The sequence below is a fragment of the Cydia pomonella genome, chromosome 19 (assembly GCF_033807575.1).
Source record: "Cydia pomonella isolate Wapato2018A chromosome 19, ilCydPomo1, whole genome shotgun sequence".
Taxonomy (NCBI): domain Eukaryota; kingdom Metazoa; phylum Arthropoda; class Insecta; order Lepidoptera; family Tortricidae; genus Cydia; species Cydia pomonella.
In genome coordinates this window covers 13,929,944-13,956,405 of record NC_084721.1, presented here as the reverse complement: position 1 = coordinate 13,956,405, position 26,462 = coordinate 13,929,944, and the positions used below count along the sequence as shown (strand labels likewise).

General features: G+C 44.7%; 1 protein-coding gene across 1 annotated transcript in view; it reads right to left on the bottom strand.

Annotated features, from left to right (window-relative positions):
* Positions 1–88: 88 nt before the first annotated feature.
* LOC133528596 (unc-112-related protein-like) overlaps positions 89–26,462 on the bottom strand; it is an 89,623-nt gene continuing 63,249 nt past the window's right edge. Inside the window, exons 2-12 of the mRNA XM_061866033.1 lie at positions 19,923–20,156; positions 19,132–19,361; positions 18,146–18,369; positions 16,133–16,346; positions 15,341–15,528; positions 12,551–12,689; positions 11,973–12,071; positions 10,319–10,540; positions 4,967–5,203; positions 2,713–3,352; positions 89–2,587 (exon numbers count right to left, since the gene is read on the bottom strand). Coding sequence (XP_061722017.1) covers positions 3,152–3,352; positions 4,967–5,203; positions 10,319–10,540; positions 11,973–12,071; positions 12,551–12,689; positions 15,341–15,528; positions 16,133–16,346; positions 18,146–18,369; positions 19,132–19,361; positions 19,923–20,156 — 1,988 coding nt within the window. The 3' untranslated portion in view covers positions 89–2,587; positions 2,713–3,151. The remainder of the gene's footprint in view (positions 2,588–2,712; positions 3,353–4,966; positions 5,204–10,318; positions 10,541–11,972; positions 12,072–12,550; positions 12,690–15,340; positions 15,529–16,132; positions 16,347–18,145; positions 18,370–19,131; positions 19,362–19,922; positions 20,157–26,462) is intronic.

The window sequence follows — 26,462 nt, the reverse complement described above, 5'->3', positions numbered from 1 at the left end:
TTTTTACACGCTGAAAAAATGTTAATTTACAGTTACTTGAAATTCATATTTTTCTAACTTGGAGCTGTAGCTGATATAATGAAACACATTTTATTACTTAATTTCTTACATTTATTTAATGTTTCAGTAATATTATAAACGGTATTATAAGTGTACATACAATTTTTGTACAAAATATTCTAAAATAACTAAAGTTATTTGTCACCATTGGTACATTACATAAACATACAAAATTGAAAGCATTATATGCTTAAAAAGATCATTCAAAGTGCATTTTACCTATATTGCCTTTCTCGCAGATCTGATGCGGGTTGGAGACTTCATCTCAAATTGACACGTACACGAACATTTTGCAATAAGAACAATTCATTAGTCAACGATAAAAAAAGGCTTGTTCCACTAAAGTACATACACCAAAAATATTATACAGTAAATAAATTATTAAAGAATCCAAATCAGTATGAATTGGATTTTTTTCATTTATACGTAAGGTAAACGTCCTAGTTTTCGACTTGAATATGTCCAATAGATGACACCCTGATGTCACCTAGTTCTTAATCAGTTCAATGAAATTTAAATCGTATTAAAATGCAACAGAGTTGAATTTGTTTTGTATCGTTCAATTTGCAAACAAAACTACCCTATTTCTTACACTACAGATTTTTCATTTGTATGGCTGAACTTAGGTAAAAAGGGTACAAGACTTTAGTAGAACTAGCCACAACACAACATTAAGTTATAAACTAACATACCATCTTGCTTTCGGTATTTACAACAGGTAAAAACTGTAAACATATGTATAAGTTAAGGCCACAGTAGTACCTGGTTAATATTAAAATACATTTCAGAATTGGTTTTAATACGCAAATTATGTTAATAAATTTAGGCACTGCTTAACCCTTTACACGTTCTTTATAAACGAAAACGTCACTTACACGCCAACATCACGGGCGAAAGCGAGCTAATGTAAACCTTACTTGAAAGTGTGAAGGTTAATTTGACAGCGTACGCCATAACACGTATGTGTTCATAACGCTGTGGGCACGACTTATGACCTTTGGGTGTTCTTGGCGTACAAAAGGTTACCTATTTAACCTTTTAACCGCTTAGGATTTTTCATCGTGCCGTCGCCGCCGGTACGAAGTTACACGAAGTTTTGTCTTGCGGCGAAATGAGCTGGATATTGTATGTCTTCTATATCAGACTACAGTGGTTAAAAGGTTAACCATAATGGCATTTTTATTCCACAGGCGTAGTCACAAATATGACATAGAGAAAAGCATAATAAAATGTGTAATATACACATAAATATGCTATTGAGGCACTGATCGACTTATTTATTATATTAATTAGATTAAGGCCAGCATTCAGACAATTTTCGTTTTACTGATTCGTTAAATGGCACTTTGTGAAAGACATTGTTGAATATTTGTTACATTATAAATATTAAAGTATACATACATGACAATATAAAGGCATATCATTTAAACATTTGCATAAATTATAAATTACATCTATTAAAAGCTCTTATCCATCGCATTTCAACTTAAAACTAAAATTTAATTACATACTGACGTAATGAATATATGCTTCAATATTATTTGGCATTTACAAGAAAGCTATATTTTTATTGGAAGCACTAAAAACAAGATCTAAATATATGATTCAATTAGTTAATTTACTACAAAAATACATTCTTATACACATTTATAATACGATGTAGTGTGTGGGTGTGGCGTAGCACACACACTATACCTCCCCCCTTCAAGAAAAAAGATTAGTAGTATAAACGCTTTTTTTCTGTAAGTGGGGAGGTGTAGTATGTGGGTGAGGCGCAGCACACACACTACAACGAAACAGTAACATAAATAAAAATAAATATAACCATCGATCGTGTATGTCAAGAGGCTAAAAAAAGCGAAGTTTAAAGTTATAAATATTCGTGCGATTTACGTAATTTTTATAGTATCATCATATGCGGACTTTGCAACACTATATCGCCATATCTTTGCCGAAAAAGTTAGGAGATACGTCAGCGTACCCTCGTCTGTTATTTATTTGTTATAAGAAATAAATGATAGATAATATTCACATTGACACATTGCAAATAGGTTGCTTAGTTAATTTGCGTCGGGCAGTAAAAAAAAACATATTTTTGTTATTTAATCGTATATTATGTCAAATGAAGGCTTATTTTATACATAATCTAACTGTAATAAGTTGCCTTATCAAAAAGTTGGTCCAGTTCATGATTGCCCAGTTTTTAGATACAAAAAAAAATTGGTTAATTTTATCACAAATGAATAACAGATGAGGGGACATATTTCTTATATCTTATACCAAGAGCACCAATCTCAATTTTTTTAACTACGTCATGTAACATAATACTTTTAACCGTCATTCGTCACTGTCATAGACATGACTCGAGGTGAATAAAACCGTAAAAATGGCGGACACTTCGGATCGCTATTAATTAAAAATTAATTCAATATCAAACATTAATTGACTGTATTAGATGTGTAGTCTAAAACAAAGTCGTGCTTTCAATGATGCAGATGGCGCTGTATGGCTCCTACATTATGCGTCACTCTGTAAGGCTATGATGGTCGGCTCTTTATCATTTGTCACCATGCCTGTCACGTTCTAACAAGTATGTAAGCGTGAAAGTGACGGGCATAGTGACAAGTGATAAAAATGGAACCATGATGCCACCGCAGGTTGCCAAAAGTTGACGTTTAACTTACAGGTCGATTCGCAAGAGCTGGCACGAATGGAATGAGTGAATGAAATTATCTATGTGAATTTAACATCAAACAATAAAATGATGGCTCAGACTATATACCGATACAGGGGGCCTACCGCGAAAATTCGAAAAGTGCGGGGATCTTTCTCTTTTACTCTCAGTAAAACGTAATCTCAGTAGTGACAAAGACTCAATTGACGAACTTCGATTTTCGCGGTAGGCCCCCAGATGTCACTCATACAGTGAAAGTTTCGTTCATTCCATTCGTGCCAGCTTTCGTGAATCAACCTGTAAGTTACCACAAAACATACACGACATACTTGGTACACGATTTTTTCATCTTATATAATCATTAAGTTGAATATTCAATTTTGACTGTAGTTTTTGTTTTAATATAAACAAATCAGTTTACGTCCAACCTCCAGTGAGCTTATGGAAGAGTTCCTCGTCGAGGGTCTGGTTGGCGTCCTTGGAGCGCATGGACAGGAAGATGTAGCCGCCGATGAACTCGTGCACCACCTTGCAGTCGGCGGACTGCACGGAGAAGATGATGTTGCCTTCCTCGAATTGTACCATCATGTGTTTTATCTCCCAATTCACGTTCCATGCCTGGAAGCAAAAAAGATTAGCCCTTTGACAGTCCAGATTAAAAATAAATACACGATTCAAACCTCATCGTCATCGCCTCCTTAAAGTCCACAAAAATTGCATAAGAAAAAATAAGAAATGATTTGGTAGGGTGGTAATTTTTGCCATATCATATTTAAGTAAGGGTTAATGATCAAAATGGGACAGTCAACTTTTCTTGAGCCGCAGAGACGCATTAGCTCGGGGATCACTCTTTAAAATGGGGTTAGCACCTGACAAAGGTTTTTATAGATGGCGCGTTTTCTCTGTTTCTTGTTTTATTCTGTGGGGTTTTAAGGGCATCCAGGCAGTGGGGCGACATTCCTCCTTTCGGCTTATCCCGCCACCATTCGGCTTAGCATTGCTCCAAGCAATTATTAGGGTGGGCACAACTTAACGTCCACGACCACAGATAAGATAATGGCCGAAAGGGATAGTTCCATACATTAGAAAGGGGACAGCATAATTCGTCCCTGAATCACTGTCAAACTTCGGTTTTGTAGGAAGTGTCATTTCTGTACGGTAATACTATTATTTATTCTGTGATCCAGGCTGTACAATAAATGTATAAAAAAATATAATTTAACACAATTCGTAGGATTGACAGGTGGTATTCATCATCATTATGGTATTGGATCGAGCCTCATGATGCGATTATTCGCAATGACTTGAAGCGAACTACCAATAGGGTTTAACCTTATGCCCGCCTGCCACTGCGAGCGGAACGGGCTCCGTACGGAGTCCGTTTAACTAGCAATGGCGAACTGCATATCTCTGCTTCCACTGAATAAGAGTGAGCGAAGCGGACTAAACGAGTTCAAAGAGTCACAAAAGAGTTCGAAGAGTCGAGCGGAATCCGCATGGAGTCCGCTCGACTAGCAACACTGATTTTCATACAAGTACATCCACCGCGTGCGAGTAAGCGGAGCGGACTGAGCGAGTTAAAATGGGTCCGCTGCGTCATGGCGTCGCGCGCTAGTTTTGAACGGACTCCGCTCAGACCCCCGCCCCCTACAACCACCCCTACCCCTTCACGGTCTAGTACTCGCCGGAACCTTGCGGACCATGGAGTTATTTATTGAAGCTGTTCGTGCGTATCCTTGTTTATGGAATGTTAATGACAAGGATTATCGCCGAGGGGATAAAAAAAGATGTCAAGCCACTTTAAATTTGCTTGATAATGAGAATGTTATTTATAATGCGAAGAACATGAACCCGCCAAATTGCCCAGAACTTCGCCCGATTGAAAGGTATTGGGTCAACATCAAGCGATACCTTCTCAAGAAAGGTGCAGTACTTGTTTCTGCGACGGTTCGTCTGATACTGGCTGCCAGGTTACTCCGCAAAGTCCGCTTCTAATGGAAGCTCACAAACTCGCTCATCTGACCCAGCCTCAATTTCCAGCCTCGCTCGCTCCGCAAGATCCGCTGGCAGTGGAAGGCAAATGCTGAAACTCTTTTTTAGTGGAAGTGCACAGCTAATTTCCTCCGGTCCGCTCAGTTCGCTAGCTCCGTTTCCCTTTTTTAGTGGAAAGCCCGCATTAAGCAGGTTCTGCCAGGTCTTGATGTAATGCAGAAGTAAATAAAGTCGTCTTACCTTCATAGTGCTATACCGCCAGGTCTTCAGATGGTCTCCTGTGCTGGGGTCGAGCCTCATGATGCGATTGTTCGCAATGCTGATGACTTCGTCCTTCCTGTGGCCCATGAAGCGAACCACGAACAGGGTTTGGCCGTAGTCGGGCAGGTTCTGCCAGGTCTTGATGTACTGGAGCTTGGCTTCGAGCAGCGGGAGGTCTTTCACGTTCGCGTGGCTTTCCAGGACGCGTTGGGTAAACTGGGAAAAGATTATGTGGTTAAGGGTCATATTGGTCGGACAAACAGACTTTTTTTGTTGAGGCTTAAGAGTACATTAATAGTAAGTATTAATTCTTTGGCCAAGTGGGTAGTGAAGATATAATATGAAACCGATGGTCCCGGGTTCGAATCCCGGTAAGGGCATTTTTTGTGTGATTCACAGATATTTGTTCCTGAGTCACGAATGTTTTCTATGTATTTAAGTATTTATAAATGTGTATACTATACACGGTGTTTTTATAATTCCGTTAACTTCAGGGTATGGGTAAGTTAGTTTAAGGAAATTATAGGGATTTTTTTTTTGATTTTTTTTTTTAAGTAAAAAGTATTTTAACGTAAGTGTTGTAACACGGGCATTATACCCCAACCCAACCAAACAATTGAAAACTGTGACATATCAATGTCATTTCGAACATCGATCGTCCGAAATAGTTCGTACGTTTAGTAGCAATTTTCATTAAATGTGGAACATTTTGTGGGGCCACAGCAGTCGGTTGTGATTTCTGCAAGCGCATTACGCACGCCCGTTGGCCGCTTCGGGGGCGAAGTTAACCTACCGAAGTGTACATACCTTCCCTTTAAGTCTCCTCAAGACCCTGGGAGCGACATAGTTCTCCGGCTGCAGCTGGTCCAAGTGCGGCACGTTGTGCTGCGCGACGGCCGCGGGCTGGGGTGTCTGCAGGCGCAGCAGCGCGCGCACGTTGGCGGCCTCGGGGGCGAAGTTAACCTACCGAAGTGTACATACCTTCCCTTTAAGTCTCCTCAAGACCCTGGGAGCGACATAGTTCTCCGGCTGCAGCTGGTCCAAGTGCGGCACGTTGTGCTGCGCGACGGCCGCGGGCTGGGGTGTCTGCAGGCGCAGCAGCGCGCGCACGTTGGCGGCCTCGGGGGCGAAGTTAACCTACCGAAGTGTACATACCTTCCCTTTAAGTCTCCTCAAGACCCTGGGAGCGACATAGTTCTCCGGCTGCAGCTGGTCCAAGTGCGGCACGTTGTGCTGCGCGACGGCCGCGGGCTGGGGTGTCTGCAGGCGCAGCAGCGCGCGCACGTTGGCGGCCTCGGGGGCGAAGTTAACCTACCGAAGTGTACATACCTTCCCTTTAAGTCTCCTCAAGACCCTGGGAGCGACATAGTTCTCCGGCTGCAGCTGGTCCAAGTGCGGCACGTTGTGCTGCGCGACGGCCGCGGGCTGGGGTGTCTGCAGGCGCAGCAGCGCGCGCACGTTGGCGGCCTCGGGGGCGAAGTTAACCTACCGAAGTGTACATACCTTCCCTTTAAGTCTCCTCAAGACCCTGGGAGCGACATAGTTCTCCGGCTGCAGCTGGTCCAAGTGCGGCACGTTGTGCTGCGCGACGGCCGCGGGCTGGGGTGTCTGCAGGCGCAGCAGCGCGCGCACGTTGGCGGCCTCGGGGGCGAAGTTAACCTACCGAAGTGTACATACCTTCCCTTTAAGTCTCCTCAAGACCCTGGGAGCGACATAGTTCTCCGGCTGCAGCTGGTCCAAGTGCGGCACGTTGTGCTGCGCGACGGCCGCGGGCTGGGGTGTCTGCAGGCGCAGCAGCGCGCGCACGTTGGCGGCCTCGGGGGCGAAGTTAACCTACCGAAGTGTACATACCTTCCCTTTAAGTCTCCTCAAGACCCTGGGAGCGACATAGTTCTCCGGCTGCAGCTGGTCCAAGTGCGGCACGTTGTGCTGCGCGACGGCCGCGGGCTGGGGTGTCTGCAGGCGCAGCAGCGCGCGCACGTTGGCGGCCTCGGGGGCGAAGTTAACCTACCGAAGTGTACATACCTTCCCTTTAAGTCTCCTCAAGACCCTGGGAGCGACATAGTTCTCCGGCTGCAGCTGGTCCAAGTGCGGCACGTTGTGCTGCGCGACGGCCGCGGGCTGGGGTGTCTGCAGGCGCAGCAGCGCGCGCACGTTGGCGGCCTCGGGGGCGAAGTTAACCTACCGAAGTGTACATACCTTCCCTTTAAGTCTCCTCAAGACCCTGGGAGCGACATAGTTCTCCGGCTGCAGCTGGTCCAAGTGCGGCACGTTGTGCTGCGCGACGGCCGCGGGCTGGGGTGTCTGCAGGCGCAGCAGCGCGCGCACGTTGGCGGCCTCGGGGGCGAAGTTAGCCTACCCAAGTGTACATACCTTCCCTTTAAGTCTCCTCAAGACCCTGGGAGCGACATAGTTCTCCGGCTGCAGCTGGTCCAAGTGCGGCACGTTGTGCTGCGCGACGGCCGCGGGCTGGGGTGTCTGCAGGCGCAGCAGCGCGCGCACGTTGGCGGCCTCGGGGGCGAAGTTAGCCTACCGAAGTGTACATACCTTCCCTTTAAGTCTCCTCAAGACCCTGGGAGCGACATAGTTCTCCGGCTGCAGCTGGTCCAAGTGCGGCACGTTGTGCTGCGCGACGGCCGCGGGCTGGGGTGTCTGCAGGCGCAGCAGCGCGCGCACGTTGGCGGCCTCGGGGGCGAAGTTAGCCTACCCAAGTGTACATACCTTCCCTTTAAGTCTCCTCAAGACCCTGGGAGCGACATAGTTCTCCGGCTGCAGCTGGTCCAAGTGCGGCACGTTGTGCTGCGCGACGGCCGCGGGCTGGGGTGTCTGCAGGCGCAGCAGCGCGCGCACGTTGGCGGCCTCGGGGGCGAAGTTAGCCTACCCAAGTGTACATACCTTCCCTTTAAGTCTCCTCAAGACCCTGGGAGCGACATAGTTCTCCGGCTGCAGCTGGTCCAAGTGCGGCACGTTGTGCTGCGCGACGGCCGCGGGCTGGGGTGTCTGCAGGCGCAGCAGCGCGCGCACGTTGGCGGCCTCGGGGGCGAAGTTAGCCTACCCAAGTGTACATACCTTCCCTTTAAGTCTCCTCAAGACCCTGGGAGCGACATAGTTCTCCGGCTGCAGCTGGTCCAAGTGCGGCACGTTGTGCTGCGCGACGGCCGCGGGCTGGGGTGTCTGCAGGCGCAGCAGCGCGCGCACGTTGGCGGCCTCGGGGGCGAAGTTAGCCTACCCAAGTGTACATACCTTCCCTTTAAGTCTCCTCAAGACCCTGGGAGCGACATAGTTCTCCGGCTGCAGCTGGTCCAAGTGCGGCACGTTGTGCTGCGCGACGGCCGCGGGCTGGGGTGTCTGCAGGCGCAGCAGCGCGCGCACGTTGGCGGCCTCGGGGGCGAAGTTAGCCTACCCAAGTGTACATACCTTCCCTTTAAGTCTCCTCAAGACCCTGGGAGCGACATAGTTCTCCGGCTGCAGCTGGTCCAAGTGCGGCACGTTGTGCTGCGCGACGGCCGCGGGCTGGGGTGTCTGCAGGCGCAGCAGCGCGCGCACGTTGGCGGCCTCGGGGGCGAAGTTAGCCTACCCAAGTGTACATACCTTCCCTTTAAGTCTCCTCAAGACCCTGGGAGCGACATAGTTCTCCGGCTGCAGCTGGTCCAAGTGCGGCACGTTGTGCTGCGCGACGGCCGCGGGCTGGGGTGTCTGCAGGCGCAGCAGCGCGCGCACGTTGGCGGCCTCGGGGGCGAAGTTAACCTACCGAAGTGTACATACCTTCCCTTTAAGTCTCCTCAAGACCCTGGGAGCGACATAGTTCTCCGGCTGCAGCTGGTCCAAGTGCGGCACGTTGTGCTGCGCGACGGCCGCGGGCTGGGGTGTCTGCAGGCGCAGCAGCGCGCGCACGTTGGCGGCCTCGGGGGCGAAGTTAACCTACCGAAGTGTACATACCTTCCCTTTAAGTCTCCTCAAGACCCTGGGAGCGACATAGTTCTCCGGCTGCAGCTGGTCCAAGTGCGGCACGTTGTGCTGCGCGACGGCCGCGGGCTGGGGTGTCTGCAGGCGCAGCAGCGCGCGCACGTTGGCGGCCTCGGGGGCGAAGTTAACCTACCGAAGTGTACATACCTTCCCTTTAAGTCTCCTCAAGACCCTGGGAGCGACATAGTTCTCCGGCTGCAGCTGGTCCAAGTGCGGCACGTTGTGCTGCGCGACGGCCGCGGGCTGGGGTGTCTGCAGGCGCAGCAGCGCGCGCACGTTGGCGGCCTCGGGGGCGAAGTTAACCTACCGAAGTGTACATACCTTCCCTTTAAGTCTCCTCAAGACCCTGGGAGCGACATAGTTCTCCGGCTGCAGCTGGTCCAAGTGCGGCACGTTGTGCTGCGCGACGGCCGCGGGCTGGGGTGTCTGCAGGCGCAGCAGCGCGCGCACGTTGGCGGCCTCGGGGGCGAAGTTAACCTACCGAAGTGTACATACCTTCCCTTTAAGTCTCCTCAAGACCCTGGGAGCGACATAGTTCTCCGGCTGCAGCTGGTCCAAGTGCGGCACGTTGTGCTGCGCGACGGCCGCGGGCTGGGGTGTCTGCAGGCGCAGCAGCGCGCGCACGTTGGCGGCCTCGGGGGCGAAGTTAGCCTACTGCCGTGTACATACCTTCCCTTTAAGTCTCCTCAAGACCCTGGGAGCGACATAGTTCTCCGGCTGCAGCTGGTCCAAGTGCGGCACGTTGTGCTGCGCGACGGCCGCGGGCTGGGGTGTCTGCAGGCGCAGCAGCGCGCGCACGTTGGCGGCCTCGGGGGCGAAGTTAACCTACCGAAGTGTACATACCTTCCCTTTAAGTCTCCTCAAGACCCTGGGAGCGACATAGTTCTCCGGCTGCAGCTGGTCCAAGTGCGGCACGTTGTGCTGCGCGACGGCCGCGGGCTGGGGTGTCTGCAGGCGCAGCAGCGCGCGCACGTTGGCGGCCTCGGGGGCGAAGTTAACCTACCGAAGTGTACATACCTTCCCTTTAAGTCTCCTCAAGACCCTGGGAGCGACATAGTTCTCCGGCTGCAGCTGGTCCAAGTGCGGCACGTTGTGCTGCGCGACGGCCGCGGGCTGGGGTGTCTGCAGGCGCAGCAGCGCGCGCACGTTGGCGGCCTCGGGGGCGAAGTTAACCTACCGAAGTGTACATACCTTCCCTTTAAGTCTCCTCAAGACCCTGGGAGCGACATAGTTCTCCGGCTGCAGCTGGTCCAAGTGCGGCACGTTGTGCTGCGCGACGGCCGCGGGCTGGGGTGTCTGCAGGCGCAGCAGCGCGCGCACGTTGGCGGCCTCGGGGGCGAAGTTAGCCTACTGCCGTGTACATACCTTCCCTTTAAGTCTCCTCAAGACCCTGGGAGCGACATAGTTCTCCGGCTGCAGCTGGTCCAAGTGCGGCACGTTGTGCTGCGCGACGGCCGCGGGCTGGGGTGTCTGCAGGCGCAGCAGCGCGCGCACGTTGGCGGCCTCGGCCGCGAAGCCCGCGTCGGCCAGCGAGCGCCCGCGCGCGCCCAGGCGGCACGCCGCCACCCACTCCGCGTACTGCTCCTCCTGGACGCGATACCATATTCTGTTATATTTTACTTTACTACTGGGTATTTGACACATTAAGTATTATAACAAAATTTAGCTAAATGGATAGAAAATGAGCCATCCATTATAAAAAAAGTGGAATTAAAAAAGACATCTTGAGATTATAAAAAAAATAAAAGGCTCCAAAAAAAATATTTTTTTTTTACTTTAAAAAAAATGGTACTATTCGATTCCTTACATTTTATTGAAAAATAAATTGTACGACAACTTTAAACATAAACGCAATATTTCAGAGTCAAAATAGCAATTTTCTTGATGTTTTATATATTTGGGACAGACTAATGAAATGTGACGTCACATTAAATAAATAAATAAATAAATAAATATTACAGTACATATGGTGCTACTTTTCCGCACTAGTGCGTAAAGTAGCACATTATGTAACTATGTCGAAACTTTAAAGAGCCATATGTACTGTAAAACGTTGTACGATACATGTGCGAATAGGTAATTCGCAACTCGTGTGGATTTAAAACACTCCCTTCGGTCGTGTTTTAATTTATCGCCACTCGTTTCGAATTTCCTATTTTTCGCACTTGTATCGTAATGTACTATTATAGTACATTATTACACAAATTGACTAAGTTCCACAGTAAGCTCAATAAGGCTCGTGTTGAGGGTACTTAGACAACGATATATATAATATATAAATACTTAAATACATAGAAAACACCCATGACTCAGGAACAAATATCCATGCTCATCACACGAATAAATGCCCCTACCAGGATTTGAACCCGGGACCATCGGCTTCATAGGCAGAGTCACTACCCACGAGGCCAGACCGGTCGTCACGTCACATTACAATATCATTTTGTTAAGTGTTTCAATCGTCGAGTGCGAGCGTCAGACTTTAACTCTCCTTTCTAACCTTTGTGTTGCTTAAATGCCATGAGTCCTATATAGACATTTGATCCTCAGGATAATCAAGATCGATTGACATTATGTATTTACAAATATCTGTCAAGTAAGTAACCAAGTTTATTAACTAATTTTCCTAAATATAATAAAAACATCTCCCTATCAATTGTCTAATTTGTCTACACATTTTTTTTTTTAATTTTTTTTCGGAAATAAAGTCTTTGACCTGTTCTTTTTTTATTGGTTAATGATAGCACAGAATATCAGCTAAAAATTTACATCAAAATGATAGCGCTAATGATTTCACAAGTTACGCGAGTCCAATCAAGACCTTCTGTAATGTGCGTCGAACTAAGTAAGTCGCTTAGTTCCAAATGATAATTCCGGCGGCGGGCAAGTATTACTTAGAACTAAGTTGACGCCCTTTGTGTTTTTTTACTCTAAATAACCATTCTCAGACCGTAGGTAGTTAGTAGGGTAGGTAGTAGAGTACACGCTAGGGGAGACCCTCCATAGATCTACGACTTACGTTTTCGCACCGTAGCCAGATCTCGTTCATGGCGTCTTCCGAAGGCACCTCCAGTTTGATGCTGTAGCGATTGGACGCAGGATGCGCGTCTGGAGTCACCTGGAAATAATATATCACATATGTGATGTGTGTGTGTGTTTCTATATAGAAAGATTTTAAGTCAGATCTTACCACACATATATTGCTGTCTCACAAGCGATTTTGAAAAATCTCCTAGTAGCCAACTTCACTGACAACTCGCGGTGCGTTTAAAAACCGGATGAGTGCAAGTCGGACTCTCCTACCGAGGGTTCTGTACTTTTTAGTATTTGTTGTTGGGTAGCCAAGAACCTCACCAAATATCACCAAGGGGGACGGGGGAGTAAAAAAGTATCCGAAAAAACCTCGCGTGATTAGTGCACAAGCCCTTACATTAACGCTACTAACTCGAGGTGAGTTGAACCAGCCGAGCTACTGCGAAAATTCGCAAATTGCGGGGATCTTCCTTTTTTACTCTCAGTAGGACGTAATTAGAGTGACAGAGAAAAATTGCCGCAATTGACGAAGTTCGATTTTCGCGGGAGGCCCCCGGTACCGACCTCCGCGCCGCGCAGCTCGCCGCAGTAGCCGGGCGCGTCGCCGCGCGCCGCCGCCTCGCGCGACGCGTGCACGCGCAGCACGCCGTCGCGGCACGACACCCAGCCGCGCTTGTACGCCTTCAGGGTGAACCGCTTCGGCCTGCCACCCACAAAATATTCTGTGTTATGTTTCATAAAAACAATCCGTCAAAATGAATAGGTATAGGTAGGTACGAACTTAACAGAAAAAACATATGCACTTTTATAAATGCCGTTCTACTTTCTCACCATCTGTAAACTTCACAACGTTTAACCAAAGAGAATTTGAAATAGAGGTAGGTTGTTAAAGAAAATTTTGTAGCCACAGTAAATTTACTGCCAAAATAAAATATAATACAATATATGAATCATGTTTTCGTTGTGCACAATAAAGAATATTATTATGAATATCAAAAAATGGCGCCATCTTACCGGGCATAACCCAAAGAACGTGCGCCGTGCGCGTTGGAGGGTCTGCCATCTTGTGGCCTGAATCGGAACCATAAGCATGTATTTACACGTCACGTGTTTTCTTGTGCATAGTAGGTTCTGCCATCTTGTGGGCTACATCGAAACAATAAACATCACATTTACGCCTCGCGTCAAAAATCTGACGGCTCCTGTGCTGCCTCATACAGTTCATGTACGCTCCCTATACCTTTGGCCTTCGATCTGTTAGATGGCCCCACTTTTTGATATTTAAATTTTTTTTACACGTATCGGTAAAAGAAGTCAAATGGCGTTTTAAAAGTTTTGATCATATGTTGAAAGATGGCAGTAAATTTACTATGGCTTCGAAGTTTTTTTTAACAATTCACCTCTATTTCAAATTTCGTTTGATTTAACATAGGTACTCGCAAATACTTAGCAATTTCCATGTCACTTCTAATTATATTATGAATAATTTATAAAGTTCAAACATAGTTTAGAGACATAGTGAGTTAAATATATAAAAAATGATTTTTATTGTCAAAATGAACTCAGAGTGACGTCCTCTGGCTCCTTTAGGATGAAAACCAGGCAAGCGTAAAAATAAGTAAGACGAAAATATGTGAAAATATTTTGTTCTCTAATGAATAAATTATAGTAAGATAAACATCGCATACAAAAATATATTTGACATAAAATACAAAATTAATAACTAATTATGAGTATAAAAAATACCAAAAATAAATAAATACCAAAAATACCAATAATAATACCAAAAGGAAATGTCAAATTTATTTCACAACAAACTACATAACAGAGAAACGTTAAACAGAATATACATTTATAATTAATATTATTAATAATTATATGTCATTAGTATGGATTATCATACAAAAATAAATAAAATAATTAGTTTGCAAACTAAGTCGTTAAATTTTCTACGCAAAAAACAATCTATCGATTGACTTTCGCGATCTTATGTTTTTTTAGTGCTGCTAATTTACATTTTTAAACCGTTTTATGTACAAGATCAAATATTCGTGTAAAAAAAGTACCTACATAAAAAAAACTTAAGAAATAATTAATGAAAACAGACTTGAAAGTATATTTTTATACCAGTATTTCACAGACATAGCTATGTCCGAGTCGGGAGAAAAATACAGTTTTTTACACTAATATTATTATTGTGTTAGTTTTTGAACATATAACGGCTTTAAGACAACATACGGGGTGGTAGATTAAAAATGTCTTACGCAACAACACAGAATTCGTTGTGACACTTGCTTTGGTCGCACGATGACGGCAGATGAAAGAAGAAATCATGATATTAAATGTATGAATATGAAGATATGGCTATTAAAATTACATAGTAGGTAATACAATATAGTTTACACATAATATATTAACCTTTTGACCGCCAAAGACGTCATATGACGCGCGCGGCTACAGCCCAATATCAACTTTCATGCGTACCGACAAGGTTCACGATTACGCGCCGCGTGCGATAGGCGTGGCGTTCAAAAGGTTAAAATGAATACATATTCAGAAAAAAAATGTAAGAAGAGTATGAAAAGATAAGAAAGCACTTTTAGAATAAAAGTTATCAGTAATTTTCAGAAAATGATATATACATATCTGTGGTATCACAAGTTCAATGTTGAAAAGTGTGTTGGTATTTAGATGCTACCGCCGACATAATTTCCACAGATGGCTGACATATCTGAAGATTTTTTTGCATATAATTAAAATTGGTCAAAAGTCGGCAACGGCGATCGTAAATAATTGTATATTCAATATCTAGAGGAAAATGGTGCTACGTTTGTATGGAGAAGCAGTCGTCCACTATCCTCTGAATTAAGATCACTCACCCCATGTATTTTTAGATGTCCAGCGAGTTCAGGAACCTGCATAATGTCAGGTCTGAACGGAGGGCCGCCTTTTGACTGAGTTTCTAGCTCGTTGAGCGTGTCTATGTCATACGGCGCGTCGTCGGACGTCACATATCTCTGTAAGTTCCTCAAGCTGACTCACCTCAAGTACTTAAGATGTCCAACGAGTTTAGGAACCTGCATGATGTCCGGTCTGAGCAGCGGGCCGCTTTCTGAGTTTCTAGCTAGTTGAGCGCTTCTATGTCATCTGCCGCTGCGTTGGATGTGTGTAATTTATGTCCTCATGTAAATTCTGTAAGTTACCTCATGTACTTGAGAACTCGGGGACATGCATAACGTCTAGTCTCACTGGCCTCCTTCTAGTTGAGTTTCTATCTCGTTGAGCACGGCGTCGACGACACCCGGCGCAGCGTTGAGCGTCACATATCCGTGTATATTCCTTAAGTTGACTCACCTCATGTATTTAAGATGTCCAGCGAGTTCAGGGACCTGCATGATGTCAGGTCTGACCGGAGGGCCGCCTTCTAACTGTGTTTCTAGTTCGTTGAGCGCAGCGTCGATGTCGTCGGGCGCGGCGTTGGACGTGTGTCCGTCGGCGGCGTCGACGCTGCCGCCGGCGAGCGTCTGCAGCTCGATTTGAAGCTGGGGATGACGAAGGGAAATTTATTAGAGCGCCATGACATCTGATATTCCTATGTTTTTTAACCTGAAATTTCACCTTTATCCTACTATCTGGAAGATTTCACAACTGAAGACTCCTTGTCTGTAATTTTCTGTACAAAACAGTCTGCTGATTTTTGCGGGGAAGGGGCACGTCAAATGTATGGCCTTAGGTTATGTACAAATAACCATGTCAGATAAACGTCAGTCCATACAATACATATGACCATTGGCCGAAGTTTTCGACAGAGGGGTAAGCCTTAAAGGCGACTCTGTCTCTGGCGATCTGTTATTTATAACCTGTATTGTTATAGGTTGAAAAACACTGATTTATTTCATACTAAATGCATTTTTTCATGTCAAAGCATTGGCATATTAGAGCGCGCGATGACGTGCGTGTATTAGCGCATGTGGCAACCAACCGGCTGGCTTCTGTACCGCCGGCGGGACAAGATTCGTAGGCATAAATCCGAGCTCGCGCGGACAGTTCCATAGGCATGCTCATACCTACATAACGAGGCACGATACATAATTATACTAACGTCATGTTATAAAATATCTTATTCTTCATCAAAGAATTTCTTACCTGTAGAGCGGCGAACAGCAGCATCTCCTCCTCAGTGCAGTGCACTTCCTGGTTCAGTATCTGCCAGCGCGCCTGCTGGTACAGCTGGTTGAGGCGCGGCGCGTCCTGGGCGCGCGCGGTCAGGTCGAAGAACGAGTAAAACTTGAAGCGCAGCTGCAGGGTGTCCCATTCTCGTATGCACTGCTCCATGATGGAGAGAGAGGAGTCTAGCCAGCTAAAACAGAACATTTCAAATCAATATTTGCACTCGTAATGTTTAAGTATTTAAAAAAATGCGTTGGCAAAAGGGGATTTTGAAGCAGTGATATAATAAATATAGATAAGACATACTGCAACATAACAAGCGAAAAAAAGGTTCCAACACCATGGCAGCCCTCACTCACAATATGTTTATTGTTTACATACAAACAGCAAAATTCTTAACTGTCCATCGGTGGCGTCGGTACACCTTATGCCTTTTGTAATAAGATCAAACGATGGACAGTTAACAGTGTGGGCGATGGTACACCTACATACGCAATAGGCGTAATAAAGACGGCATAATTAAAAGAGTACCTAAGTAAAACAGAAACGACTAGTGTTTGTCACTTGCGCTCTCATAGTTAAGTTAAAGTCCAACGACTAAGAGCAAACTATACAATCGTCACAAATTAAGTGCTTCAATTTTGGAGCGCGTAAAACCTATCTATAATAACATTGCTATGCTGTGAAAACTAGACTAATTCATAAGTTATATTAGTTATAAATTTAATTTATTTCTTAGTACAACGAATATAATAGGCATGATTTTGACATTAGACTTTGTTTTGCCCTAAGGAAAACCGCAAGGATACAGACACATTATCTGTAATGCAACAAAAACATAACTATGACGTACTTTAACATTCATTTTATAAAGAAATACATTGAAGTTGCAAAGGGAGGGAGGGGAGGGGAGGGTTATGGCAGTGTTTTTCACGTTTTGCATGAGTAAAGTTTTTCCGACTCCATCTTAGGCATAAAAAATCGCAACTTCTTGCCCTTCGCTGTGACTGTGTCACCGGTACTTTTTCCCTTTTTTTAAATCTGCTTTGAAAGCCCCTCGACCCCCTTATGGGGCTTCATGAGCCCACTAGCGGTTGCGAAATACAAAAAATTATAAACGCGAAAGCAACTCTGTCTGTCTTCTGTCTGTTACGTGTTCACGCTTAAACCGCTGAACCAATTTAGATGAAATTTGGTATTCAGATAGTTTAAGGCCCGGGGAAGGGCATAGGATAGTGTTTACTGTTTGTCAATCATCATCATTCCACGTAGACGAAGCTGCGGGCAGAAGCTAGTAGTAAAATAAAAGAGCAATTGATTCTACGTACGTACATTGTATTTTCCTTAAATTGATGGAAATATACGCATTTAATAATAAATGACGTCTCAAAATTATATGCGCGTCAATAAAATGAGAATAATACTGATCGAGGAGGAAAACTATTTGTGAAGACATGAAAAGAATTGAACTTTTTGTTTTGGTCATTATAATACATACTTTGCAGACTTTGGTATTATTTAACACCCAGTGTCATTTTTGCAGTTATATCTTTCGATTAAACTAATCAAGCTTAAACCCGTCGGAATCAACCATTTACCATCAAAAACTTTAGCTAAAGTCTGTTCGAGAAGTTCGAATAGCCTTACCCAACATTCATCCTAGCTCGTTCAACCAGTGTCTTATGCGTCAGCAGTGACTCTCTCGACTGACTATCGGGCTCTAAAGGCGAGTCAGCCAATGACAAGACAGCAAAGGCACCAATGGCGTCGAGCAAGGCTCAATAATGAAACCATAGTTAATGTTACTTGTGTCCTTACCCAACGTTCACCCTAGCTCGTTCATCCAGTGTCTTCGGCGTCAGCAGTGGCTTCCTCGATTGACTGTCTGGCTCTAAAGGCGAGTCAGCCAATGACAAGTCAGCAAAAGCATCAATGGTGTCGAGCGAGGCTCACTAGTGAAACCATAGTTAATGTTACTTGTGTCCTTACCCAACGTTCATCCTAGCTCGTTCTACCAGTGTCTTAGGCGTCAGCAGTGACTCCCTCGATTGACTGTCTGGCTCTAAAGGCGAGTCAGCCAATGACAAGTCAGCCAGGGCATCAATGGCGTCGAGCGAGGCGGCGCGCGGCGGCGTCCCGCAGTAGCCGCCGTCGCTTGAACCGTCGCTCTGTGTGCTGTAGATGTGGGTGCCGTAGCGCCTGAGGGTGCCATTCTGGAAGTTGAAAAAAATGGTTGTTCAAAAATGTCGACAGCAGAAAATTTTCAAATCAACTCGTGCGAATTTTCTTCCGTTGAAAATAGCTTCGATGATGAAGTGGGAATAGATAACCGAAATGGACAATCCAAGAAAATTGAATCGAGATATCTTAGAAGTGCAAGTGGACATATATAGGATTTTGTATGTGTTTATTGTCTGACTGTCTGAACGTCAACTTCAACTGACTAAATTGACTTTGGAGTCCAAACACCCTAAAATGCTCCGCAACTGTTCGTCGTGTAGTAGTGTCAAAGCTGATCAGCAAACCAAGCGAATTTGGTGTCTACAAATCTGCGATCAGAGCCATTTTGTGGTATAGGTGTGAAGTTTGGACTCTTGACTCAAATGGAAGAGAGCAAGTTCTTAGTGACAGGGAAAATCTGGTGGAAAATTCCGATTCCAATCAAGCATGAGGGGAAAGATATGCCAGAATCATATTAAATGGAAATCCGTGAAATCTGTCTACCGGGAAATAGGCGTGATTACATATATGTATGGAAAAAAGCGTGTAGCTGAACTGCGACCTCGGTGGTGGAGGCGTAGCCGGACACCCGCTATACTTGTCTAAGCTGGTAGACGATCCTCTGGTAGCGGCGATAAACGTGTTTGTATCCGGAGTTGCCTAAGGCCGAAATCCCTTGACCTCTGCCGCTCTCCAGAAATTAGGCGTAATAATACCTCTATATAGTATGTAAGATTGGTACTCAAAGTTCTCACCGATGCAACTGGCGTAGCTGACTGTGACCTCGGCGGTGGAGGCGTCGCCGGACACCCGTTAGACCTGTCCAAGCTGTTCGACGATCCTCTGGTAGCGGCGATGAACGTGTTTGTATCCGGAGGTGCCGACGGCCGGAGTCGCTTCGCCTCTTTCAGGTTCTGGTAGTTCTGTTTGAGGTGGGACTGCTCCAGTGGATAGCAGAGAGATAATTCTTCTGGGTGCCGGATACCTGAAAAACATTTGTGGATGATAATGATGTGCCTGTGTTCGTCGTGCAACGAGATGGTCTGGCGAATTCCGCACAACCCTGAACACCAAGTTGCACGTGGTTGCAAGACCAGAGTTTAAGCCGCGACAAGGGTAAGGAGAGCTGTCAAGCTTCAATTGGGTGTTAACCTTTCGAGACACAAAATATGTCGTTTTACTTTTGATTTTGGGACTCTATGTTATTCTTAAAAGTTCAGAGTAGCTTACAGAATATGAAAAAAAAACGCAGAGTGTCAGCAGGTTAAGTTGTTTGAGATATGTAGGGCTACAGGACAAAGACTTAGGTTTTAATCAGCACTCGTTATTGCTATGAGAAATCTTACGGTATAGTAATTCCAAATGGGTCATGTATGTTATGACAATTATGACAAGGGTTATGTTGCAACAGATGCCACAGGAGCTTCTAAATTTTGGTCGTGTTTTCATCTATACTCATCAAGACTTGCAATGTTAAACTATCGCACAAGTCAGGCAGCTGGATTCTCAGTATATGTAGATTAAAGGCACTCTCATTGGTACTCACCTAGACTCTTGCAAAGTTGTACCACTGCGCTGAACGTGTCAATAGAGAAGTCTATCTTGCAGTCAATATATCTTAGATCCGGCAGTTGGATCCTCAACGGTTTGTGCATAGGTGTGAAGTGCAAGCATGCGTCGGCGTGAACACCGCACTGGTCGAGGGTCTGACGGGGTTTGGAGAGCCATTTATTGCGGGTTGGCCACCAGAGGGCGTGGTCGGACCAATCTTTCTTGAACTCTGGAAAGACGAAAGGAAAACGTTAAATGTTACACTGGAAAGGTTCGTGATACTCTTATTTGTCATGTTTTCATTGAAAACGTTAGAGGAATTTAACACGATATCAAGAGACACAACTAGATAATGTAAGACGTATTTTAAGCTGCCTACATCACAAACAGTAGCCCGGGATCTTAACCTAGCGACAACGATTTTGTCCTAGGTGTTCTTTTGATCCAGAACTAAGTGCTTGTTGACGTCTGGTACAAACTAAATAATTATTCAATATTTCTGTGTAGCGCACCATGTTTACTTTCGATGATCAAGGCCTTGTTGTTATTACCGTCCAAAGCTGTTACAAGTTGTTACATAGTATATCATTTATCAATTTACACATGTAAATGAAATCATATCCTGCTGAGTCAATGCGAAGCATATTATCGTTTATCCTAATCTAACTTATATTTATACTTGTTTTATCCTGCGAACTTGAAAGACATGTTAATCGCACTTCTATTGAAAGTAAATCATTCACATTTCTCGTAAAGATATCTCTTAATACATTTATTGTTCCTTATAAACTTTCTCGCTTATCATTAGTGGAATATAATAAAACACATGTTAATCGACGTAATATCCGACCCAACAAATCGTCAAAACAATAAAAAAAAAGAACTTATCACAATAAGAAAAGCACGAAACTTCCATCCTTCTTCGCTAAGTCATCTCGCGATCAGTAACCCCATGACGTCATACTATGTAGCTCTTCTTCTCTCGTGTCGAGGTTCCCCTAAACAGTGGATGCCCAGAAAGCAGCGGTACTGACAGCCCGGACCGTGGCATCTCTCAGGTCAGATTCAGAGCACGAGTGCGGGCACGCGGGGCAATTCAGCAGGTGCGCCATGGTTTGTGGTGCAGTGTCGCAAGCACATTGAATAGAGTGGCCACGAAGCAGTCCCCATTCGACCATGCTCTGTTTACAACGGCCAACCTGAGACCTGAGCCTGTTCATCGCCTTCCAGATGGGCCATGGTTCTTTGTGGCCGGGTGGTAAATGCTCCGACACTGGCACATATATGTCTGGTGGTGGGCACCGCCTCCGCCAAAGTGAGCAGCGAGCATCGGGGTGTTCGCCCACCAGAGGGTTGGTACACCTGGTAAAACTTTTGCGGCTTTTAAGGCGGACGGGTGGCAGGTTATGGCCGTGCAGCGGGTGGCGTGGGTCAGTCTGTTGTTTTCGCATTTCGCTAGCACAAGCCACCTCTCTGCGGATGTCTGGAGGGGCCACACCCGCAAGCGGGTATAACCTGTTAAGCGGGGTCGGCTTGAGGCATCCAGTTATAGTACGACAGGTATCGTTGAGTGCGGCTGTTACAAGGCCCGCGTGTGCAGATCGATGCCAGACTGGACAGGCAAACTCACCTACTGAAAAACATAGTGCCAGTCCAGTAGTACGCATAGTATGTGCAGTCGCTCCCCAACTGGTCGATGTAAGTCTCCGCAGCAGGTTATTACGCGCGCTGACTTTCATACGGGTGTTGGCGCAATGGGTCTTAAAAGTCAGTGCCCTATCTAGCGTGATTCCTAGGTATCGTGGGTAGGGGCAATGTTCAATCACCTCTCCGTCCCACATCACGCATAGGGGCCTGTGCGCTTGTTGGTTTCGCAGATGGAATGCACAGGTCTGCGTTTTGCTGGGATTCGGCTGAAGGCAATTTGCCTTATAGTACGTCCCGAGATGTTCTAGCGCCTCAGACAAGGTTTCTTCGACTCTCTCAAACGAGTGGCACTGTGCTGCTAAGGCCAGATCGTCCGCGTATAGAAACCGTTCCGTTCCTGGTGGGCAGGGTTGGTCGTTTGTGTAGATGTTAAAAAGGGTCGGAGCTAGTACGCTTCCCTGTGGGAGACCATTTTTTTGTCGACGCCAGCGGCTCTTGTACTATGTAGCTGGTATACATTGATCCGTTATGAAGAGAGATCCCGGTTTTTTGTTAGAGTTCAAGTAACGTTGGTCGTCTTGGATATGCTCTTATGCTTAAAAGGTAATTTCTTGCTAAGTAATTATTGGCGGATAAGCCTTTTTTGCTGTGGATGGGATAGTCGTGAGCTTCCGTTGGTTCATGACTCACGTGCCTTGAGGGTTTACTGTCTGTAGTGACATAAGGGCTTAAGTGGAAGTGAGATTGTGATCCGTCTACACACAATTTTTGATTTGATTTGATCTTGATTATTGACTGTTTTGTGGTCTAAAATTTTACCTATTTCAATGATTTTTCATATGTATGAACAATATTGAAGACTTACTAAATATGTCACTGTATTACAATTATGTATGTAATAACTTTCCAAAAGAAACTTTCAAAAGAATATCCAAGATTTACTCTAGTAATTCTGTTTGTCTGGTTATTCCAAAATTTATGGAATTATGGCAGATGTTCGAAAGTATATTTTGCAAGATTTATAGATTTAATATACTCGTACGCTGTATTATATTTTATTTTACTAGTACGAAATAATGCAAATATTTCAAGTTTAATTCTGAAGTTTACAGAAAAAAACTGGCAACTTTTGTATGGACCGACCGCCATCAAACATAGGACTTTCTGGATTCAATAGACCAATCGAACGGTAACATCTAATTACTTACACCATCGTAGTATGACTCACCGGAAAAAATCTGACTCTGCAACTAGTTCCGTTTTTATCTGCGATCGCAAAAGGTTTTTTTTTTAACAAAATGACTAATGATAGCGAATATAATGTATGCGGAAACCTCTTTCCTTTTTACTTATGATAGAATGGAGACGGTGTAGTCGGTGTACGCGATTACGATATGAGTACGGCTACCACCAGTTTGACACTATAATTTTAATACAGTATAGGCGCTATAAATACAGTAGGCACTTGGTAATCCGGCAATTAGCGTCGTAGATGGCCGGCTTTATAATCCAGCAGTTTAATGCAGCAGCCGAATGCTAAAGCGGTTGCATTCGGTAGTGCAACGTTTTCGTGCTTTTATTTCCTATACAAATCCACTAATCTGGAACTGCCGTCAAACAATCCGGCAAAAGAGGAAAAATCGGGTGCCGGATCACAGAGCGCCTACTGTAGTTGTCTGCAAAGATTGTGTTATACATAGTAAAAAAGTACCTATACGTTTTGACAAGTAAGGCTATATTTTAAAATCTTGTTAGTAACCTTCCCAGAAATCCCAAGTAGCCCTAAAATCATGTCAACGCACTCGAAACGTGTGACACAGCCATAAAATATGTAAAAGTTTAATGGTTGCTGCTATAGCCGTCATTTCTTGGCGACAAACAAACGGACATAAAATTGATGATGTTAAGTGACTAGCGTAATACAACTTAGGGTACGTTCATGTTAATTTAATAGAGATGGTCAAATTGTCACTGCAGCAGATAAGTTAAAATAAATGAAACTGACATTCAATCTGGAGGTCGCGGGTTCAAACCCTGGCTCGTACCAATGAGTTTTGTATTATGTACGATATATCATTATGATGTTTACCAGCCACTTTTCGGTGAAGGAAAACATCGTGTGGAAACCGGACTAATCCCAATAAAAGTTTCCCCACTGGGTTGGGAGGTCAGATGGCAGTCGCTTTCGTAAAAACTAGTGCTACGCAAATTCTTGGGATTAAAAAATCCCAAGAAAGCAACTGGAACTGTCAAGCGAACCCCACAAGCTAACACGAGTCGTGGCAAAAAGCCGGGACAACACCAGGAAGATGATGATGACCCGTTTTCATGGCTTTAAAAGTGCCAATGCTAAGCAATGAGAATTGGTCAAGTGTTTTACTTGCAACTAAACCGGGTCCAGACGGGTATATCGTGAAATGTAAGATTACGTCTAATATAACGTCAATGTGTGGACGGCACTGCGAGCGCCTTTGTGTTCGCGATAAAAACTGACAGCCGATGGATCCGGCACGAGCGTTACGTGTAATGCTCGTAGTGCTATCCACACGCAGAATTCCTGTTACATTATACGATGGATGGAGTGCGTAAGGATTTCACCGCGAACGTGCAACAAATTTTCAACGAATTTCCTTATATTTTTTTCGAAATTCCCAGTGTCTCAGTACGCACCCAATTCGTTGCGCGCTCGCGGTGACAACTCTCCCGCAAATCGACAGTGTGTTAAGGCTCTTATAGTCAACTTTGGCTCCGGCAATCTACGCATGTAAATATTGTGTGGCTGCCATACAGTATGCACAAACTTGCACACATTGTGTACATGCAAGATGAAGCGTGGCACCTTAAAGAAAACAACCCTTATTGCAGGTTGCATCACCAATTCACCAACATAATTACGCAGATGATTTCAATTTTCAATGTCATTCCGTCATTACTGCACTTCTGAAAACATCTTCGTCCCGTGACGTCATCGATTCGAGTTTCCTCAAGCGAATGACTCACGGACAAAACGAAGCTTCAGTAATAATTCAGAGTACTCGTTACAAAATGATTGCACGTGTGTATACGAATTCGAACATTACTGCAGTGAGTTAAGTTTCAAGACGCATGAACGCGATTGTACAGATATTTAGGCAATAAATTTATTGTGGCATTTTAAATCTGAAGAAAATGGATATAAGTAGCTGGTATAATAGGCTTGTCTTTTTAAATTAAGATAGATAGATATCGATCGAGCGATATCGATTAGCTTTGGAAATGAAACTTAAACATTAAGTCCAAAGCCTGAGTGGACGCTTGATTTGGGCGTGCAGCGGGGCGGGGCGTGCGGCGTGCATGTTAAACAAATGAAAACGTATAGGAGCGGCCTCAGTGCACGCATGCGGTGAATTGAGTCACTTATGAGCCCGACGCCACGCTGCACGCCCCGCCGAACGCTTCGCTTCGAGCGTCCACTCAGGCCTTACACTAGTCAAAAGCTGTAAGTACAAAAGTTACTTATGATATTGGTAAGCCACCCCGTCAGCAAAAGAATGGACTGTATGAGTGTAAATGAAATACATACTTAAGTGAAATTCCATGTATTGTATCGTTTTTGAGCCCAGAGAAATGTATGGGCCTTAGCCATCGCTACATTCTTATTACCCAATGTCATTGTAAAAAGTATACGTTCAACATATAAGGTAAACTGTTTAGATCTTTATGGCAGTGAGTATACCCACCCATTTAAGCAATGATCAATATCTACCTAATCATCATTCTCGGTTAGATCTATTGGACATAAACAGACTTATGTGAACCCATAACACTAAATTCGTCTAGAATCCTTGCTACAAAAACAAGGAACCAGCATTACACACAAGCTCAAATCTATCTGCATAATGTATTCGTCATTACCTCAAACAGCGTAGCGGTAACAATGTCCGCATTCCTTATTTGAAACGACACCCTTTACGTACAAAAAACTAGTCACATACGTCTTTTTAATTTTGAGACGGAGACCGGCGTTCGCGCACACTGACCATATTTGTTTCGATACCCGATAGACGCGTTTGGTCCGGCTGACACGGATTAAGAGGAATTCCTAGTGGTGATTTTTCCATACAAACGCTCTCGACTGTTTCCTCCCTGGATTTTTAACCTAGAGCAATGATTTTTTCAAATAAGATCAATATCATCAATATCTGTGCCGCTATGTTTTGCTTTTTTGGATTATTTTATTTTGAAGAAATTTACAGCGCCTCGAAAATCGCAAAAACGGCTCAATTGAATTGGCTGTAAAAAAAGGCACAGCATACAAATATGACAACAAATATCCAAAAAATCAAAACATAGCGGCATAGATTATTTCTTCTTCTAGCAATTTCCAAAATTTCATAATGATTGGTTGCGTTTTGGAGGAGGAAACAGTCGAGAGCGAAACCTCGATTTTTGAGTTTTTTGCGAGTGAATTTCGGTCCGAGCTGCAGTTGTCCTTATCGCACGAATTGGAGGCGGAGACAGTTTCTAAATATACGTACACAGAAGGAATAGTGATGGGCATAACATCCTTATTAGGGATTGCAGAACCGGTACTGTTTTAAAGAACCGGGATTTCCCGGTACTTTCGGAACTGGTCTAATTATTTCATTATTTTAAATAAAACGACAGCATTTTGCGATTTGACCACCTCTCGTATTATAATTAAATAATCACATTTTCTTTTACTACGTAGTTTTAGAAATATAGTATTTTACATTGCTCACACTTGTGCGTCACAAGTAAAAGATAAGTAACTACTTTGATATTTGCCACTAGATAGCAAATTTAATGAAATTACATTGACGAGGGGATTTATATATAAGTATCGCAGTCGTATTGTATAATCCGCCGTATTACATTACGGCTAGCC